Consider the following 21,182-nt stretch of genomic DNA (forward strand, 5'->3'; position numbering starts at 1 on the left):
CCTTAACAGATTGGCACCTTAGAGGGCACCTTCTCAGACGGGCACCCCACAGGACACCTCCTCAGATGGGCACCCTACAGGGCACCTTATCAGACGGGGACCTTAGAGGGCACCTTATCAGAGGGGGACCCTAGATGGCACCTTCTCGGACGGGCTACTTGTCAGATGGGCACCCTACAGGGCAGCTTATCAGACGGGAACCCTACAGGGCACCCTATCAGACGGCACATTAGAGGGCACCTTATCAGACCTACACCTTATCAGATGGGCACCTTAGAGGGCACCCTATCAGACGGGCACCTTAGAGGGCACCTTATCAGACGGGCACCTTATCAGATGGGCACCCTACAGGGCACCTTATCAGACGGGTACCCTAGAGGGCACCTTATCAGAAGGGCACCCTACAAGGCACCTTATCAGATGGGCACCCCACAGGTCACCTTATCCGAAGGGCACCCTAGATGGCACCTTAACAGAAGGGCGCCCTAGTGGACACCTTATCAGAAAGGCAGCCTATGAGAAGGGCACCCTAGAGGACACTTTACCAGAAGAGTCCATCAGACTAATAATGGTTTGGATAATTGGCTGCATTGATCCAAAGTGCTTTACGATTCCCCCTCATTCACACATCAACGACACAGAGCTACAGTACGAGACTCTGGCCTGACCATCCGGAGAAATGTGCGTGTGAGCGTCCTGCCAAAGGACACACACACACACGCCATACTGACGGGAGGAGCTGGGGATCGAACTGCCAACCTCATCTCTCTCTCAGTCACTTGTGAACACAACTATAAGGCCTAAAGATTGTTGTTCCTTCAGACTTTGTCGTAGTTTGTAACGGAGGGGTTCTGTTTACTCCCTGAGCACTGGTTCCAGCGCACGGCCTTGCTGCTCTACATTCATGTTGAAGGAGAAGAGCAACCTGACAACTGCTCCCGGCTCTTGTAAAACCCCTGTGAAAGGAGTTCTCGAGTGGCTCATTACTTAGCTATGTGTGCTGGAATGGGAAGAAGCTGTGCCGGCTTTGATTCAGACACTTGTTGGCATTCCTGGAGAATAGCGCAGAGTGCTAAGTCATGTTCATTTCACCAGCTGCGTCCAAATGATTTATAGCAGGAGGGGAGTGTGACGCTACAGAAATAGAGCCTGAGGGGGCGTCGGGGACAGAGGAGACCACTGTCGACCGGGGACGTGGGTTTGAGATCAGCTCTGGATCCGTCCGTCCGTCCCACTGCCGATCGATATTCTCCCTTCAGAGAAACTTGAGACACCAGTGAACTCTCTCCACTCTCACTGTCTTTCCTTCCGCGCTCTTCTTCTCTTTGTGTCTTCGCAGATTCACATCTCAGAGTTGTTTGTTGTCTCTTTTCTGGTCTTTACTTTCTTTACTGTGCATTTGAAGAGCTGGGATTCCTCGTTGTTTTTGTGGAAACAAAGAGCTGAACGCAAATGACACGCACCGGCACACGCACGCAACAGTGTCAGCAATTATCTTTGGCCCTAGAGACGTCATGTGATGAATAATAAAGGGATGTAATGGAAGTGCGTTTGTCAGACACATTATGATCTGACTGGCAGAATTAAACACACTAATAGCTCAGGTTTGTTACGCGGGTCATTTTGCCCGTCTTTTGTCGGGGGAGCAAAAGTAAAACCGGTCCATGGGAAGGAGAAGACTCACAGACGCCAAAGAAGGAGCTCTAGCACCTCCCTCCTGAAGCTAGACCTAGAACGGAAGCTCGCCATCAAGCGTCTGGTGGCACAGCACGCGAAACTACATGGTGCCGCCGCTCTGAGGACCCACCCACCCGCGAGGATCGGCACTGGGATCAAGTGTGTCGTCAGCTGAGCAGCAGGCAAAGAATCACAGTCCGGGTTCACGTGGACACGAAACGTCACCAGAGGGCAGGAGGTGCAGCGGTGCCAACCAGATGTTGACATGACCTCCTGGAACTAAACTCCCGGGGACATGGGAATTAAACTGTGCATCGTCTTCTCAACAGGTTCAAAAGTTCCGCACAAGTGAACGTCGAACCCAAGACACTGACGGACTAGATTTAGGCACCAAAACGACCGTTACATGACCAGTTTTAGCCAACAAAAGGTGACGGTTAAGTTCCTCCTGAGTGACAGCTAGCCTCTGGCCCTCACTTCTCCTTAGAGGCTAGTTGTCAGGATTAGCCTCATTAGCATGCTAACTCCGTCATCTGGCCAGACTTGGACTGGGGTCATTCGTGTGGTGGTGTTTCCATAAGTTAAGATGGTTTAGGAACACACCGTGTTAGCATTAGCTCTGTTATGCTAATATATGGCTGCACTTGCACAATGACTTGAATCCAGCCTGCTATCTATGACACAGACACTGTATGCTAATGCTAATGTGGAGCAGCGGAGGATTGGGGCCGTGAGGGTCGGTGGTTTCCAGTCTGTGAGCGTGGGAGTGTGTTGAACATCAGTTTAAATCAGAGACGTTGCTGCTCTTCACTCCCTTTAGTTACTAACGTGTTCAGTTAGCCAAGCTCCCGCGCGGAGGAGCTAATGTTGCTACTTCAGTGGATGTACCCCCCCCCCCCCCCCCAACGTCACATACATGCCCTTTTTTGGCATTTTTAGTGGTATTGAATTTATTTTTATTAACTTTGCTCCTGTATTTTTGGATTACAGGAGCAAAGTTTTGGATTTTGGATCTAATTTTAGTCATTTTGCTTCTATATTTAGTGGTTTTGGATCTAATTTTAGTCATTTTGCTTCTATATTTAGTGGTTTTGGATCTAATTTTAGTCATTTTGCTTCTATATTTAGTGGTTTTGGATCTAATTTTAGTCATTTTGCTTCTATATTTAGTGGTTTTGGATCTAATTTTAGTCATTTTGCTTCTATATTTAGTGGTTTTGGATCTTATTTTAGTCATTTTGCTTCTATATTTAGTGGTTTTGGATCTAATTTTAGTCATTTTGCTTCTATATTTAGTGCTTTTGGATCTAATTTTAGTCATTTTGCTTCTATATTTAGTGGTTTGGATCTAATTTTTGTCATTTTTCATCTCTGTGATTGTTTTTGGATCCATGTTTAAATGTTTTATGTTTCTACGTAGTCGTGTTTCTGTGTGATCCGATTCTTCTTGTATGTTTTGGTTCCTAACAACTTTATGTTTTGTTAAAATTAAAGTCACAGTGTCACTGTGCAGAGCGTGAAAGAGCGGCGTGCAGAGAGGTAATATGCAAACGTGTCGCGGTGGAGGTTGAAATATAGAAAAGTCAGGATGTGAAACGACATTTTTTGGGTGTTTTTAGATGAAATAACGAACAGATTTGAAGCCACTCAAGGTTTTGAGTTTCTCCGTCTGAATTAAATCAACTAATGGTTTAAAAAAACTCAGACGCTAAATCAGATTTCCTGAGTAAACAGAGCTGCTCGCTTTTCTAATTTGTCCTCTGGTTACCCATGATTCAGTGTGTGTGTGTGTGTGTGTGTGTGTGTGTGTGTGTGTGTGTGTGTGTGTGTGTGTGTGTGTGTGTGGTGGGAGGCACAGATGACATACAGAGGGGGGTCATGATCAAGATGGTCGACATTATCCCGTCTGAGGGAGTTGGACGTAGGCAGGAAGAGAAGGTCAGAGTGTCGACTCTGATGATTTCCCTCCGAGCGCTTCGTTCCCGTGACGACGGCGAGTTCATCGGCGCAGGTTTCCTTTCGTCCGTTTGTCTTTTTCTCAGGAGGGAAAAGTGTCTTTAGACGTTGGAGCAGCTGTGTGTCACCACAGCAGGTTTCCTCCTGCTGTTGTCTGAGTCTCTGCCGCCGCAGTGACCTGATTCCACCGCGGGGTCGATTAAGTTCTCCCGTCCTTCCAGTTCGGCCGTTCTCATCACTGACTCTGACTCTTCCTCCGCTTCTCTCCGTCAACAAACCGTTATTAAAATGTTTTCTCGGTCGCGGTTCGTTTGATATCGAACGCACAAACTTTCGTGTCTATTTCCTGGATTCAAATCAGGAGACACTGATCTCCAGGCAGGGAGAGGGGTCCGAAAACACGGCGTTCAAGTCCTGGAAGAACCAAGACGAACCACCGTCATCTGGACTTAACCGTCACCTTTAGAGACTACACTTAACCGTCACATTTACACTAAACTTAACCGTCTCCTTTAGAGACTAAACTTAACCGTCTCCTTAAGGCGCACTCCCACTGTGCCTCCGTACCGTGCCCCAGCACGTGTCACGGCTAAAGTCTGGTTCCTTTGACCAGTGTGAGTGCAACCGTACCACGTCTAGGAGCGGCACGCTTGCCGTCCACGGCCCGTTTGGGAGAGGTGGGCTTTAGTAAAGCACGTTTGCACGTGTACGAGCACGAGCGTGCGCACGTGTACGAGCACGAGGCCTACGGCGGTTCTGAGGTCATTTCCTGTGCGCCTGTTGGGACGTAGAAAAAAGAAGGAGGGACCATGCGCGGACATTTCAAACAATGGCGGTGAAAGGTTCACGTTGGTGTGATGCGGAGGTGGAGTGTTTACTGCAGATTTGGTCGATGAAAAGATTCAAAAACAGTCGACAAGACGCACAAAAACTCCGAGGTCTATGGAAAGATCTGGAAACAAAGCCACGCATCGCCATGACGTCATCAATGCGTGTGACGTGTTACGGCGTGATGACGTATAGGCAGCAAGAAGCATTCTCCGAGGCCCAGGTAGTGTGAGTACAAACGGGCCTGGAGGGGGGGACAAGGACCCTAAAGCACGGGGCACGGGACGGAGGCACAGTGGGAGGGCGCCCTGAGTGACTAAACTTAACCATCACCTTTCTACGCACGCTCTCTGGGTGCTTCACACACTTGTGTCTTTTGTGTTTTTGGCTGAACATCGGACAGATGTCACATTCACAGTCTCCCGGAGAGCTTATAACTCAAACTAAACACACACAGCCGCGCACACACACACACACACACACACACACACACACACACACACACACACACACACACACACACACACACACACACACACACACACACACACACACACACACACACACACACACACACACACACACACACACACACACACACACACACACACACACACACACACACACACACACACACACACACACACAAAATCGACCCCACTTTGAAAAATCTTTGCAGTATTGTCGTACAGGTATTGATCCGTGCAGCTTTTAACATAATGTTTTAACCATTTATAACAGAAGGGAGGGCTGAGACCTTTATGGCACATGCACATTTAAAGTTAAACACACACACACACACACACGCACACACACACACACACACAGTCAGAGTTGCATCAACATGGCGGCGACCGGCAGCAGAGGAAACGGAGCGTGCAGACACAAACGGAGCAGGAAATGCACTGGAAACAGACAAGGTGAACGGCAAACTAATGTAATGGAACAAACACACACACACACACACACACACACACACACACACACACACACACACACTGGGTCGTGCACCAGCGTGGCTACCACCGGCGGTGAATGCTAGGCTAATGGAATGATGAATATCTGCGATGTGACGCAGTGTTTTCCAGGAAAATCAACCCCCTCGGCGGCCATTTCCCCAGAGTCGGCCGCAGCCATATTTCTCCCTAACTGCTGCGATGACAGCGGAGTGTGTGTGTGTGTGTGTGTGTGTGTGTGTGTGTGTGTGTGTGTGTGTGTGTGTGTGTGTGTGTGAGAGAGAGGAAGCTGGGGCAATGATGATTGAAGACGCACCTCCACCTTTGTGTTTTTTGTTAAGTCGCTTCTGTGTTTTCATGTCACATTATGAGACCGATAAAGGTTCGGAGAGTGTGTGTGTGTGTGTGTGTGTGTGTGTGTGTGTGTGTGTGTGTGTGTGTGTGTGTGTGTGTGTGTGTGTGTGTGTTTTGCAGGCTTTGTTTATCACACGTTTGAAAGTTAGAGTTGGTGAAAACACAAAGAGCGTGAGAATTTAATCAACCATCTCCTTTAGTGACTAAACTTAACCGTCACCTTTAGTCGTCTTGTTTTAATCTTATTTTTTATTATTATTCACACATGTCTTTATGTATATGTTTAGTTTTTTCTATCCAGTTATTTATTTAAATATTCTACACACATCCATATATGTTTGCATGCGTCTGTCATTTTTTAAAAATATTTTTATAAATTAATTGATTATTTTTTAGATATATCTAATTTTTTTAATATATTTATTTATTTAATTTTAGTTTTTTATGCTTATTTATATCTCTCCTGCATGTGTAAGTCATTTTTAATTTATATTTTTGTAAATTAATTGATTGTTTTTTAATATTTATTTTTTAAATATATCCAAATATTTTTTTTTTTATTTAATAAATTTTTGTTTTTTTATCTTATTTATATTTCTCCTGCATGTGTTTATCATTTTTTATTCATTTCTGAATTAACTAATTATGTTTTAATCTTTATTTCTTAGATATATTCAATTATTCTAATATTTTTATTTATTTAATTTTTAGTTTTCTGTCTTATTTAAATCTCTCCTGCATGTTTGTGTCATTTTTTATTTATTACTGAATAAAATAATTGTTTTTAATCTGAAAACAGGATAAAAGAGTTTCTTTGGACCCGTCTTCAAAAACCAGATTTTGTTGATTCAGCAGTAAATTATTGGCGTTCATATTTTTATTTGTTCATATTTGTTCAGATTTTCTGAGAGTGGAACAAAACGACTCATTAATGTGAAACCAAAAGAATAAACCATGAAACGACGGCTGCGGACGGGGATCTGATGCTGGGAGAGCGCGGTGAGCGCGGCGCGGCGAGGGAAGAGGAAGAACCCGGGGGGACCGTTTGGACGGCGTCCTGGTAAATCAGCCCTCTGGGTCCCTCCGGCCTCACGCCATCACTTCCTCTCAGCGCGGACGACCACTTCCTGCCGGTGACCTCGTGGGGTCACATGCCGTGCGCCGACGAGCCCGCGTAGCAAAGCCCCTAACGACGGACGCTAATTAGCGGCAGCCCCGCGGGCCGGCTGTCATTCCCCATCGTCTCTGCGTGCTCGCTGCGTGGTTGGCATGTGGCAGGCATGTCCGGGGTCACACACACACACACGCACACACACACACACACACACACGGCTCATGTTACCTCCTGTATAAACGCATCTACATAGAGTGTTTTGCATTCTCAGCGCTCGCTGTCGGACTCATTAACGGCGTTTCAGGAGCAGCCGATTGGCTCGCCGCGCTGCAGAGCGACTGAACAACATTCAGTCGGCGAGCGAGTTTCCTCTCAGCAGGTCGGCAGCTCCTCGCTTCACTTTGGACGTTTGAAACCGATCAGAGGGAAAAGAGATGGAGCTGGAAAACTGCACTTCATCACAACCATCTCTCAGAAACGACCGTTATTTCACTGTGGAACCATTAAAGCTAAAGCTAGCTAGCTCCTACGAAGTCGTCGGGACGGACCTTCATTCTTTAATTAGTCGCCTTTTTGAAGCTTTATCGTATTCAACAGCTACCCAAACTTCACGGATGGTCAAAAAAAAATGTATTCTGTATTTTCAGAAAGGGGCGGGGCTAATTGACGCGCTAGCACCCGCTAGAAAAGAGCTCAGATTGGTAAAAATCAATGAAAACCAGTAGATATATACTATTATTATTATATTACTCATCAAGACGTACAAAAAATCCTCTTGGAGCGATGTGCTTAAGTCAAAAGGAAGTCGGCCATTTTGAATTTGGTGGCCATTTTGTGGCACTTTTGCAATATGTTAAAGCTGCCTTTTTTGAAAACTTTATCGTATTCAAAACTACCCAAACTTCACAGATGTTTCTATTTATAAAATAGTTCCCTATTTTCAAAAATGGGCGTGGCCAATTGACTCAACACAAAACAGGAAGTCGGCCATTTTGAATTTTGTGGCCATTTTGTGGCCATTTTGTGGGCACTTTTGCACGTGTCGTACTTTAACAAACTCCTCCGGATTTAACACGATCAACTTCAAAATCATCCAGGATCGTCTAAAGACATGTCGGATAAAATGATACTTGGCACTTTTTTATTTTTTGCTCCGTGGCGCCGTGGCATGGCGTCAAAGTTTGGCCTTTTGCCTTTAAACAGGAAGTCACTGTAACTTAAGCGTTCATTGTCGAATCTGCACCAAATTTATAATGAAGGACGAGAGTCGTGTCCTGAACACACCTGCATCTCAATATGGACTCGCAGTGAGAGCGCCCCCTATTGACAGGATGAATTTCCATTGTGGGTTCTGGGCAAGTATGGAAACATACAGCATGTTCTGTGCATGTTGCGTAATGGCATGGTGGCCATTTTGTGCTTCTCGCCATGAAACAGGAAGTCCCTATAACTTTAACAAACATTGTCCAAACCGCACCAAATGTTTGTCTTTACGTTACTCGTCCGCAGTCAGAGTGAATGAACAGAACACGTGTCAGGATCCCATCCTGGCAGCCCTTCCCTTTTCCTTTTGTGCGTGTGTTTTGTCTCCCCCTGTCTGTGTTTCCCTGTATGTGTCTTCCCTCTCTATTTGTGTCTGTCTCGAGACTGGAGCCGTGGTTCTGGACCACCTGAAGCCTAATCCACTAATCACCTCCCCTGCAGTATAGGAAGCCGGATGTTGGACACGTCTGGCGCCAGATCGTCTCATCATCTACGTGATATTGTGTTTCGTCCGTTGGCTCCATTTTGTGCGTTAACGGAAAGTTAGTTTGTTCCATCCCCAAAGCAAATTCAGTCAAAAGCAACTGGACTTGGACCAGTTAGTTGGTCCAGTCCCAGCCTGGTCCTGGTCCTGGTCCTGGTCCTGGTCCTGGTCAGATGCGTACATGAACTGATGAAGCCTCTTGGATGAGAGGTGAAACTTCTTCCTAGAGAAATAACCAAGTCCAGTTGCTTTGGACTGAAGTTGCTTTGGTGATAACGACGACCTGGACACATGAGAACATCCACAGGCAGTTTGTTCCACGTTGTCGGCGTTCATTGTTTCCCGTGATCCTGTTCCCCGGTCTGCATCCCGTGTGCTTGCCTAACCCCCGTGATCGCCTAATTTGTTTCTTCCCCCGTCACTGGAGAGCTTCACCTTCACCTGGACCTCACTCCTTTCCCCCCGTTACCTGGACTCTTTTGTACTTTGCCACTTCATTAAAGACTCGTTTGAACCTGACTCTGTTCCCGTGTCTGCATGCGGGCCCCAGTTCATGACAACACGACTGCATAATAACGTGATATCTGCAGAATTCAAAGTCCGTTTGTCTCCTTTAAATAATAATTATAATAATAACAAAGGTTCAGAAGAGATGATGTTGACCCAAAACAGATCCTGGTCCGGGGGAAGTGATCGTGTGTGTGCAGCTGGTTGTATGAGTACGCCAGTGTGTGTGTGTGTGTGTGTGTGTGTGTGTGTGTGTGTGTGTGTGTGTGTGTCAGAGTGGGTTAGCTCAGTGACCTTTGCCCTCGGGCGCGGCGAATCAGCATCATGCGTGAGCAGCTTCAACACAGGATGCAAACATCAACATCACTGTCATCTCTCTCTCTCTCTCTCTCTCTCTCTCTCTCTCTCTCTCTCTCTCTCGCTCTCTCTCTCTCTCTCTCTCTCTCTCTCTCTATCTCTCTCTCTCTCTCTCTCTCTCTCTCTCTCCATCTCGAACGTCCAGGTCGATCCACGTCGTCGCCCCTGACGAACGACGGGCAGCGAACGTGTTGTTGTGAGTTCGAAGAGCAGATAAAGGACTGAGTTTTGCAGGAATACGATGCAAATGTACAGTTTATTAAACAGAAACGGTGGAATTACAGCATCTGCGTTGAACACATGCGGCTCCTCTGCAGACGCCGTTTTAGACACGGGGAACTCTTTACCTCCTTCAGACTTTCTAGAACCCGTTTTTCCGTCTTTCATGACATTGTTTCATTCACGTCAGTCGATAGAAACATTAATAATGAAGTCATATAAGACGTATATCTTTAATTTTCCTTTCATAGCTTTCTTTCCCCTCCTTGTACTTTACAATGACCTGGTTTTCACCTCTCCGTCCATTCTCTCTCTCCTTCTACCCCTCCTTTCTTCCTCACTTCCCTTCATTTCCATACTTTCTTTGCACCCTTTCGCTCTCTCCGTAGCGATTGTGCGATCCTCCACCGCCCCATCTGTCTCGCCCCTCTGCGTTATCTGCTCCACCCTCATGCCCTCGCTCCACGGTCCCATCCTTCTGCTTCCCCTCTCCTCCTCCTGTCTCCTCTAATACGCCTCTGTCCATCCGCTCATTTATCCTCCCTTCCTTTCGCCCATCCTCCTTTCTGCTTCACCTCTTCTGACCCTCCTCTTCGCCTGTCTCTCCCTGTAGCGTGTTTCCTTCACCGGCCCACGCGTCAGTTGCTTTCCTGACGCATCACTCGTCCGTTAGCGTTAGCGTGCCCGCGCTGCGCGTTGCATCCGCGGATAGGTTTCACACGGCACGCTCGGCTAGCTCCAGGCTAACTCGACGTTTGTTTTTTTTCCCCAAAAAGGTGCCGCCGCTGTGAGCCGGGTGGCGTTGTCTTGCTCTCTCCCGCCCACACACACACACACACACACACACACACGGTGCTGTCGTGGCTGCGTCAGTCAGTGTCAGGCGGCGTTCAGGCACAGTCAGCACAGAAACGATCCTCCCTGACATGTCACACAACACGGCAGCGCATGATGCAAACAGACGATGAGACGAGACGATGAGACGAGACGATGAGACGAGACGCAGTGACGTCTTCGCACAAACACAGACGGGAGTGGAAGCGAGAGGAAGTCTGTTTGTTCCAGAGCACTTCTGCCTCTGAGGACAAACATGTTTACACGCCTGGAGACTCAACCTGCTCTTTATTTGCTTTCTGTCTGAGATCCAATCTGTTTTCCTCTCCGGTCTGTTTACGTTTCCCAACAGCTGCCGCGGTTTTTACACCGACTCAGAGGAAAGGAAGCCTGAACGTCGGTGCGGTTAACGACGGTTCAGAGGGGCCGGTCTTTACGCCGGAGGACGCACGAAACCAGAGCCGACTGTTTTTGTTCATCGACCAAATCTGCAGTAAACACTCCACCTCCGCATCACACCAACGTGAACCTTTCACCGCCATTGTTTGAAATGTCCGCGCATGGTCCCTCCTTCTTTTTTCTACGTCCCAACAGGCGCACAGGAAATGACCTCAGAACCGCCGTAGGCCTCGTGCTCGTACACGTGCAAACGTCCACCTCTCCCAAACGGGCCGTGGACGGCCAGCGTGCCGCTCCTAGACGCGGTACAGTTGCACTCCCACTGGTCAAAGGAACCAGACTTTAGCCGTGAAACGTTCGGTACGGAGGAACAGTGGGAGTGCGCCCTTACTCTCTCTTTTCCTCAGTGGGACACACTCGCACCAGAACGGATCTCTCCAAACCAAGACCTTACCATCATCCTTAACAACTCCGCTGCAGCCCCCACAAACACTGCAAGGAACCTGGGTGTGACGCGTGACCAACTCCCCCTCACCGCCACCATTGCTGCAACAACCCGATCGTGCAGAAACATGTCGCACAACATCAGGAGGCTACTGTTTCTGCAGAGCGACAACCAAGCGCCTGCAGCGTCACCAGCGCCTCCTCGTCACAAACAGCTCAGAACTGCGACACACTTCAGCCTCAAACACTCACGCATCCTCCCAACAAGCTCCGCCCTCAGCCTGGAGGCGCGTGCAGCTCATCGGTCCACACCTCCACCGGCGTCCACTCACCCTGCGTCGCTGCTGTTCCCACAGATTAAGGCGTCCTTGGCTCCCTCCACTTTGTAGAAGTTGTCTAGAGAAAGAAAAGAAAAGTCCACTTTAGATTCTGATTGAAGCAAACAAACAAAACAAACAGACAAAAAGGAGCTCAAGTTAAACAACCGTTGGATTTGATGACAGGAGAAGACGCATAAAACCATTTCCTCTTCCCTCTCTTCCACCAATAACTCCATAATCTTTATCCAAATGAAGGTGCGTTCAGGTAACCCTCCCCGTGCTCCGACACCGCACGATCAATAAACTCATAAAAACAAAACCATTACAGGAAACCGCCGCTCGCTGAGCATTTATCCCACACTTAAGTGTGACGGCAGCCGGGAACGTCTCCAAGTACATTAGGTCACTAACTGCAGGTGCTTCAGATGCACACGAGCATCGAGAGCTTTTAATGCACGTCTGCAGGAAGAAAACAAGCGCTCCTGAAGTTCGATTTGTGGTTAAAGGACGCAGCGTTTATGTCGTTAAAGCAAAGACGGGTGCTCGCTCCATGACGTTCCATTTAACCGATGGAGATGACGGATAAATGCGTGAAAACGAGGTTTAAAAGGAAGCGTTTAAAGATGCTTTTGAGCGTGACACAGCGTGACACAGCGTGACACAGCGTGACGCAGCGTGAAGTGACACAGCGTGACACAGCGTGACACAGCGTGACACAGCGTGACGTGACACAGCGTGACGTGACACAGCGTGACGTGACACAGCGTGACACAGCGTGACACAGCGTGACACAGCCTGACACAGCGTGACGTGACACAGCGTGACACAGCGTGACACAGCCTGACACAGCCTGACACAGCGTGACGTGACACAGCGTGACGTGACACAGCGTGACGTGACACAGCGTGACGTGACACAGCGTGACGTGACACAGCGTGACACAGCGTGACACAGCGTGACACAGCGTGACCTGACACAGCGTGACCTGACACAGCGTGACGTGACACAGCGTGACACAGCGTGACACAGCCTGACACAGCGTGACACAGCGTGACACAGCCTGACACAGCGTGACGTGACACAGCGTGACGTGACACAGCGTGACACAGCGTGACACAGCGTGACACAGCGTGACCTGACACAGCGTGACGTGACACAGCGTGACACAGCGTGACACAGCCTGACACAGCGTGACACAGCGTGACGTGACACAGCGTGACACAGCGTGACGTGACACAGCGTGACACAGCGTGACACAGCGTGACACAGCGTGATGCAACGTGACACAGCGTGACACAGTGTGACACAGCGTGACGTGACACAGCGTGACTCAGCGTGACATGACACAGCGTGACACAGCGTGACACAGCGTGACACAGTGTGACACAGCCTGACACAGCGTGACACAGCGTGACGTGACACAGCGTGACTCAGCGTGACATGACACAGCGTGACGTAAAGTACGTGACAGCAAAAGGGAAAAACGTCACCTCTTGTACGTTAAACGTGACGTCAGCAGTAGAAGCTTTTATTGTGAAAAGCTGATCTCTTGTGACGGAGAGGATCTTTGAATCACAAAGCGTGACCTTAAAGTCGGGCTTTACGCAAGAACCGTTCTCTGCTCAGTGAACGAACACAAACAAACATTTCAAAGTCTCATCTCATCTTCAGCCTCTGATCCTGGATCAGGTCTCGGGCGCAGCAGCTCCAGCAGAGGACCCCAAACTTCCCTTTCCCGGGCCACATTAACCAGCTCTAACTGGGGGATCCTGAGGCGTTCCCAGGCCAGTGTGGAGATCTAATCTCTCCACCTGGTCCTGGGTCTTCCCCGAGGCCTCCTCCCAGCTGGACGTGCCTGGAACACCTCCCTAGGGAGGCGCCCAGGGTTCATCCTTACCAGATGATCCTGAACCACCTCAACTGGCTCCTTTCAACACAAAGGAGCAGCGGCTCTACTCCGAGTTCCTCACGGATGCTGAACTTCTCCCCCTCTCTCTAAGGGAGACTCCAGACCCCCTCCTGAGGAAACACAGTTCACACGCTTGGACCTGGACCTGGTTCTTTGGGTCCTGACCCAGCTTTCATGACCACAGGTGAGGGTAGGAACCAGGACTGAGCGGTAGATCCAGAGCTTTGCTTCCTCAGCTCTCTGTTCATCACAACGGTGCGGTAGAGCGACTGCAGCTCCGCCCCCGCTGCTCCGATTCTCCGGCCAAACTCACGCTCCATCGTCCCCTCACTCGTGAACAAGATCCCGAGGTACTTGGGGTCAGGACTCATTCCCTACCTGGAGTCAATTCAAAGTCTTCTGTCCTTTATTGTGACGGTTCACGTGCAAAGTTTCCCTCTTTGACAAACAGAAGGGGTTCTTTGGTGCGTGTGTTTGGCTCTGACCCGCACCAAAAGGCACTTAAGCTTCTTAGCGAGCCGTTCGTTTGTTACCCAGTGCATCATGGGAGACCGCGCTCACGCTCGCCAACAAAAACCTCTAGAGTCTGAAGTTCTTTTTGTTCATCAGCTCAAAGAAAGGATGAAGCCTGAACGTGACGTCAGCCGCTGAGGCAGAGAGGAGCGGTTTACCTTCATTTATTAACTGGAACTTTCCAAACACATCAGTCGCACATTTAATAAAGTTTTTTCGGAGCGACCCCCCGTCTGAGAAGATTTCGCAGAGATGCAGAAACGGGGGAAATTGTCTCCGCGGGACGTCGAGAAAGTGGCTTTAATTTCATTTCTTTTCAGGCAGCAAACGGCCTGAACGCCCCTCCCCCTCGTGCGTTTACATCATTTACACGCTGAACATCTGCAGGTGTGACACGTGAAATAGACGGAGACGCCGTTAATGTGCTCTGTGATGAAGGCCAGACATTAATCAGCGGTGGAGTTTAGTGGACGGAGGCAGCGACAGCGGTTATGTGAGCTCAGCTGTTTTTAAGAGGGTGTCGCTTTCAGTGGAGGTGGAAATCTGTTAACGTGGAGATGAACAGCGGGTGGGACGGCGCTTGCACACGCGGGCTCGCACACACAGGAAGCTGCAGTTTCAGGAGTCGTTCAGGTAGATGCTCGAGTCTCCCCTCAAAACTATCACTCAAAGAGACACGAACAGACCAGCAAGAGACTCAAAACAGCTGCAAAGAGACTCAAAACAGCTGCAAAGAGGCTCAAAACAGCTGCAAAGAGACTCAAAACAGCTGCAAAGAGACTCAAAACAGCTGCAAAGAGACTTAAAACAGCTGCAAAGACACAAAACAGCTGCAAAGAGACCCAAAACAGCTGGAAAGAGACTCAGAAACCAGCAAAGAGATTTAAAACAACTACAAAGAGACACAAAACAGCTACAAAGAGACTCAAAACAGCTGCAAAGACACAAAACAGCTACAAAGAGACCCAAAACAGCTGCAAAGAGACTCAAAACAGCTGCAAAGACCCAAAACAGCTGCAAAGAGACCCAAAACAGCTGCAAAGAGACTCAAAACAGCTACAAAGAGACTCAAAACAGCTACAAAGATACTCAAAACAGCTGCAAAGAGACTCAAAACAGCTGCAAAAAGACGCAGAAACCAGCAAAGAGACTCAAAACAGCTACAAAGAGACACAAAACAGCTACAAAGAGACACAAAACAGCTACAAAGAGAAACAAAACAGCTGCAAAGAGACGCAGAAACCAGCAAAGAGATTTAAAACAGCTACAAAGAGACACAAAACAGCTACAGAGACTAAAACAGCTCCAAAGAGACTCAAAACAGCTACAAAGAGACTAAAACAGCTCCAAAGAGACTCAAAACAGCTACAAAGAGACTAAAACAGCTCCAAAGAGACACAAAACAACTACAAAGAGACTAAAACAGCTCCAAAGAGACTCAAAACAGCTCCAAAGAGACTCAAAACAGCCTCAAAGAGACTCAGAAAGCTGCATAGAGACACGTGCCAACCAGCAAGAGACTCAAAACAGCTTTAAAGAGACTCAAAACAGCTACAAAGAGACTCAAAACAGCTGCAAAGAGACTCAAAAACAGCTACAAAGAGACTCAAAACAGCTTTAAAGAGACTCAAAACAGCTACAAAGAGACTCAAAACAGCTGCAAAGAGACTCAAAACAGCTACAAAGAGATTTAAAACAACTACAAAGAGACACAAAACAGCTACAAAGAGACTCAAAACAGCTGCAAAGACACAAAACAGCTACAAAGAGATTCAAAACAGCTCCAAAGAGACTCAAAACAGCTACAAAGAGACACGTGCCAACCAGCAAGAGACTCAAAGCAGCTACAAAGAGATTCAAAGCAGCTACAAAGAGACTCAAAACAGCTGCACAGAGACTCAAAACAGCTGCACAGAGACTTAAAACAACTACAAAGAGACTCAAAACAGCTGCACAGAGACTCAAAACAGCTGCACAGAGACTTAAAACAGCTGCACAGAGACTTAAAACAGCTGCACAGAGACTCAAAACAGCTGCACAGAGACTCAAAACAGCTGCACAGAGACTCAAAACAGCTACAAAGAGACTTTGTTTGGGCAGTTTGACCTTTGACCCTTTAACAGGCGGGACCGCGTCACTTTAAAGACTCTGTTTTTGAAGAACGAGGCAGATTAAAAGCGCCGCTCGTTCTTTTTATTGTCATTTTTCTGCAGGTTTGAGTTTATTCACAGTTTAATGAGACGATGACGTTTCTTCTCATCGCTCACTTCAGCATTTTTCACAAAGATTTTCTGATTTTTTGACTAAAGTTACAAAGAAATAAACTATCTATCCATCTATATATCTGATTCATATCAAAGGTTTTTCATGATGCAACGAGGACAAAGTGGATGAATCTCTGCTTGTAAATTAAGTATTTGACGGATACTTTTCACGTGTTGCAGACGTGACTTCGTGTCTTCCATTTGGCCACTTTTATTCACCTCACTCTTTAGTTATCGTGGTTTTTACACCAAGACAGAAAACCGTCCTGCACCTCAGCGTCAAACACACCGTGACTCCACTGTTGTTTCCTACGCTCCACCGCGCACGTTAATGACATCACTCCTGAACTCTGACCTCTACTGAGCGACATGAATCAGGATTATATTTGACATATTAACAAAATCAAACTATGACGAAACACAAAGAACAGCTTCTGTCTAAGCAGAATAACTCTACTTCAGCGTGCTGTCATTTAAATATTTAATACGCCAGTTCCCAAATAATTGTAGGTCGCAACACACGCACGTTTAAACAATAACGGGACGACTGAGCGCAGATATGAGGAGTCAAAATAAAAACTGAAAGCATGAGAAACAGTTTTAGGAACAGAAAATATTTCATATGTTTCTGCAGGATTTTAAAAACACAAACGTGCAGCGAGGCGGTGTGAGGCTCCGGTTTCATCTGACAGCAGCGTTAAGTGTTTCCTTAACCCTGACCTCGACCCGCGTCTGTGTGTGTGTGTGTGTGTGTGTGTGTGTGTGTGAGTGTGTGTGTGTGTGTGTCCACATAACGTATATTATGTTCAGCCCAACAAGCTTGACATGTCAAATAGTGCATATACCAACTGACCTCACATGACCTCTTTTTGTGTGTGTGTGTGTGTGTGTGTGTGTGTGTGTGTGTTATGTTCCTGGTAAGCTGCCCAGCTCCAGCTGCCTGTACACACATCACACTCCTATCGATGTGTGTGTGTGTGTGTGTGTCTGTGTGTGTGTTGCAGCGGTGACTGGTGTTTCCTAAATGGATTGGACGATGCCATGGTGGCAGTGTGTGTCACGTCAATAAACACACACACACACACACACACACACACACACACACACACACACTAGAAGCCCGTGTGTTCCTCTCTAACCTCGTTAGCATGTTTGTCATTGGAGGCAGGAGCTTTGTCCACTATTAAAATCATTTATCGCTGATTTTTCAACCAATTTTCAGCGTTTTTGTTCGTTTAAAAACACCAAACATGGAGTTATGATACGGAAAATGCAGATTGGGAAGATGTAAACATGTTTATTTCTGCTGTAAACTGTTAATTTCTGTTATAAACATGTTTATTTCTGTTGTAAACTTGTTTATTTCTGCTGTAAATTTGTTTATTTTAGCTGTAAACTTGTTTATTTCTGCTGTAAACTTGTTTATTTCGCTGTAAACTTGTTTATTTCTGCTGTAAACTTGTTTATTTCTGTTGTAAATGTGTTTATTTCTGTTTTAAACATGTTTATTTTTGCTGTAAACATGTTTATTTCTGTTGTAAATTTGTTTATTTCTGTTGTAAACATGTTTATTTCTGTTGTAAAGTGTTTATTTCTGTTGTAAATTTGTTTATTTCGGCTGTAAACGTGTTTATTTCGGCTGTTTCGGATCCTCACCCTCCTCGTTGATGAAGTCCTTCAGCGACGCCCACGTCTTGTTGTTGCAGTAGAAGGACGTGTTGGCGGGCAGGCTGCCGTTGACGCAGTTGGCCGTGCTGCGGACGCACTTCTGCCGCAGGTTCCCCATGAAGAGCTGCAGGCCGATGAGGGCGAAGACGCTCAGACAGAAGACGGTGAGGATCATCACGTCCGCCAGCTTCTTCACCGACTGGATCAGAGCGCCCACGATGGTCTTCAGGCCTAGCAGAGCGCCGCGGACGCACACAGGGTTAGCATTCAGATCAACTTTACTGCGGCCGTCACCACCGACCACATGAAGAAGCCAAACTTAATTATATTCAGGAAAATTCTGTTTTAATCACGAAAATCCACAAAAAACAAACATGGAAGGGAACATTTCACCCCAGTGCGTCTCAAACTCACCTCCAGACGCTGCAGAAAAGGTTTTGTATCAAAAGGTGTTAAGGATCGATCAATATAAGCAAGGCTCATTTTCCCGCCATTATGATTTTTAGGTTTTTTTGGCGCAAATCCTACAAATTGTCTTCAATTGTCACGAGATTTGGTGCAGAACATACACCTCATTTCTCCTGAACACTTTGAGTTATTGGAATGAAATTTGGTGGAAATGTGTAGATATGATGTGTGAGTGGACGTGACCAATTTGGTGCCATTCGGCCAATCGGTGGCGCTGTAGCAGCATCATTTAGCATATACAGCCTTAAGTTTTAAGCTGATACCCTCTTTAACTGTTTACATTCGCTATTTGTTATATTTTCAGGTTTTTTGCTGCAACTCCCACAAATTGTCCTCAATCGTCACGAGATTTGGTGCAGAACATCTCTGGAGTGAGCTGGATAAAAGGTTTCAGAGTTTGGATGTTTCGCACAGTTTTGCTCCAGCTGGCCCTTAAAGTTTGCTCAAGAGCTGTGGGCGGGGCTTATATCACAAAACACCTCATATCTCCTGAACACTTTGAGTTATTGGAATGAAATTTGGTGGAAATATGTGGATATGATGTGTGAGTGGACGTGACGAATTTGATGCCATATGGCCAATAGGTGGCGCTGTAGCAGCATCATTTAGCATATACAGCCTATAGCCATAGAGCTGATATCTGTTTTAACTGTTTACATTCACTATTTGTTATTTTTTGAATCTTTTACTGATGCTTTTGTTGTTTAAATGAAGGAGTCTCTCTCTCTGTAGGCCTAAGTACTGTGTGTATGACTGCGTTTATCTCTAAAAACATTCATGGGATCAATGCTGCAAGCAGCAAAACCAGGTGCCGAGCAAAAGAGTCCATGATGGATAAAAGAGGCTTCAATAACGTCAAGTTTCAGAAAGTTTTTTGCAAGTTTTATAACTTTTCTTGCTCTTTTGCTCCGCCTCCATCAAAGACTATTTCAGGCGCGTCGCTCTCCTTAACACCCTTCGATAGGAAACTTCTTCTGGGAGCACGGAGGCGAGTACTGCAAACACTTGTTATTGTTCTGGGGGTGAATTATTCCTTTCATAATCAATGAGGGGACATAAAGACGGCAGCCGCCTCAACTTCAAACAGAGTCAAATTCAATCAAATAGAGTTAAAGTTCGTTAGTTGTCAATGAAAAACTTGAACATGTGTTTTAAAAGCAAACCACTGGACGGACTAAAGGGCGGCCATCTTTATGCACCTCAGAAAAAAAAACACAAAATGACATAAATTAAAAAATAAACGTGGTTTTACAGCCAATAGAAACGTCGCTCTGCTGTGAGGTGAAAATCTTCTATTCTCTTGTTTTCTTTGGAGATTCAAGCTGAAAAATACTCAATTCATTTGTTAAATTTCTTGATAATTGAAGGTTTTCATCTGGCAGCAGGCTTTCTGTCTTTATTAAATGTTCATAAATGTCACCACCGTGGGAAACAAAAGTCACCGTCATCGTCACCACGACAACAAAGCCGCTAACATCCGGATAAAAACACGACACGCACACGAACACGTGGTGAAAACAGCAGGAACACAAAGGGTGCAGACAAGTTGACTGTCCTCCACTTTTCGAGACTGTTCATCACTTGAAAGCACTTTTTTTTGTCGTTAATTCATTAGAAACAGACGCACAACTTTTTAATCTGCATCCAAAACAAGCTAACGGGAGCGTCTGTAAACTAATGAATGATTAGAGTCAGTCACGGCTGCAGCCTCTGACATGTTGCTACGACCGTGTTAGCGTTATAACGTGTTTTAGACACAGTTGTAACAAAGCTACGGTCGTGGCGCAGAGGTGCTAATGACGCCGTTAGCGCTGCATGCTAACATGCACAGTGGAAACATACAGAGATGAGCCAGCGACAATGAGTATCTAAGGGCAAACACTCAACAAGTATGTTTATTTAAACTTTTTTTCATCATTCCTGGCTCTTTATCGGCAATCTATAACAATAATAATGATAATTTAGGCAAAATTAACAGAGTTCCTATGAGATTAATTAAAGGAGGTGTGAAAACCACACATGCATCAATAACGTATCAGTAAATTTACAGATGATCTCAAACGAAGAAGGTACAGAAAAATAGAAATGCACGGCAAAAATTGCAGCTATTTCAGAGACAAACCCCTATTTTCAGGGGCGCTCGTGTCTGATTATGGCGTGTTTTTGTAGTTTGTACGGCGAATCACTGCAGAAGTCAGGTCAGGTAAGCTCTCTCTGGGGGCGGGGCTTGTTTTTAACTACAGTAACATGCTGCTTCATGAGTGGACACACTTGCTAATGCTAAGCTAATGCTATTAGCTAAAGTGACTGCGCTACACACCGAAGCACGGCGTCATCCATTTGTGATAACAGCGTAGGAGCAGAGATATGAAAGGTGTTTTATGAACGACCTTGACGCCATTTTCTCCGCTCTTTAATGAGCTTCAGTTCCTCTCAAAGGTCAAAGGGTCAAGAGTGTGAGAACGGAGGGGGCGGCCATAGCTGAGGACGAGAGCGCGAGGGACGAGGTCCAGATCTGATCTGGCGTTAGGGGTGTCATCGTGAACGGCGTCCCCTCTCTTTGATGACGACATGTAGGGCAATGTTTCCTGAGCAGTCAGTGGAGAAACTAACGCTTTTAGTGGACGGGTGTTGTCGTCGTGCCCCTG

General features: G+C 46.7%; 1 protein-coding gene across 1 annotated transcript in view; it reads right to left on the reverse strand.

Moving 5' to 3' along the window:
• The window catches only part of LOC310963555 (sodium channel protein type 5 subunit alpha-like), a gene marked incomplete at both ends in the record, with an annotated part of 121,131 nt that overhangs the window by 86,575 nt on the left and 13,374 nt on the right, over positions 1 to 21,182 (reverse strand). The window contains 2 exons of the mRNA XM_083936419.1: positions 11,725 to 11,788; positions 18,055 to 18,297. Coding sequence (XP_083792545.1) covers positions 11,725 to 11,788; positions 18,055 to 18,297 — 307 coding nt within the window. The remainder of the gene's footprint in view (positions 1 to 11,724; positions 11,789 to 18,054; positions 18,298 to 21,182) is intronic.

This window comes from Echiichthys vipera (genome assembly GCF_963691815.1).
Source record: "Echiichthys vipera genome assembly, chromosome: 21".
NCBI classification, from domain to species: domain Eukaryota; kingdom Metazoa; phylum Chordata; class Actinopteri; order Perciformes; family Trachinidae; genus Echiichthys; species Echiichthys vipera.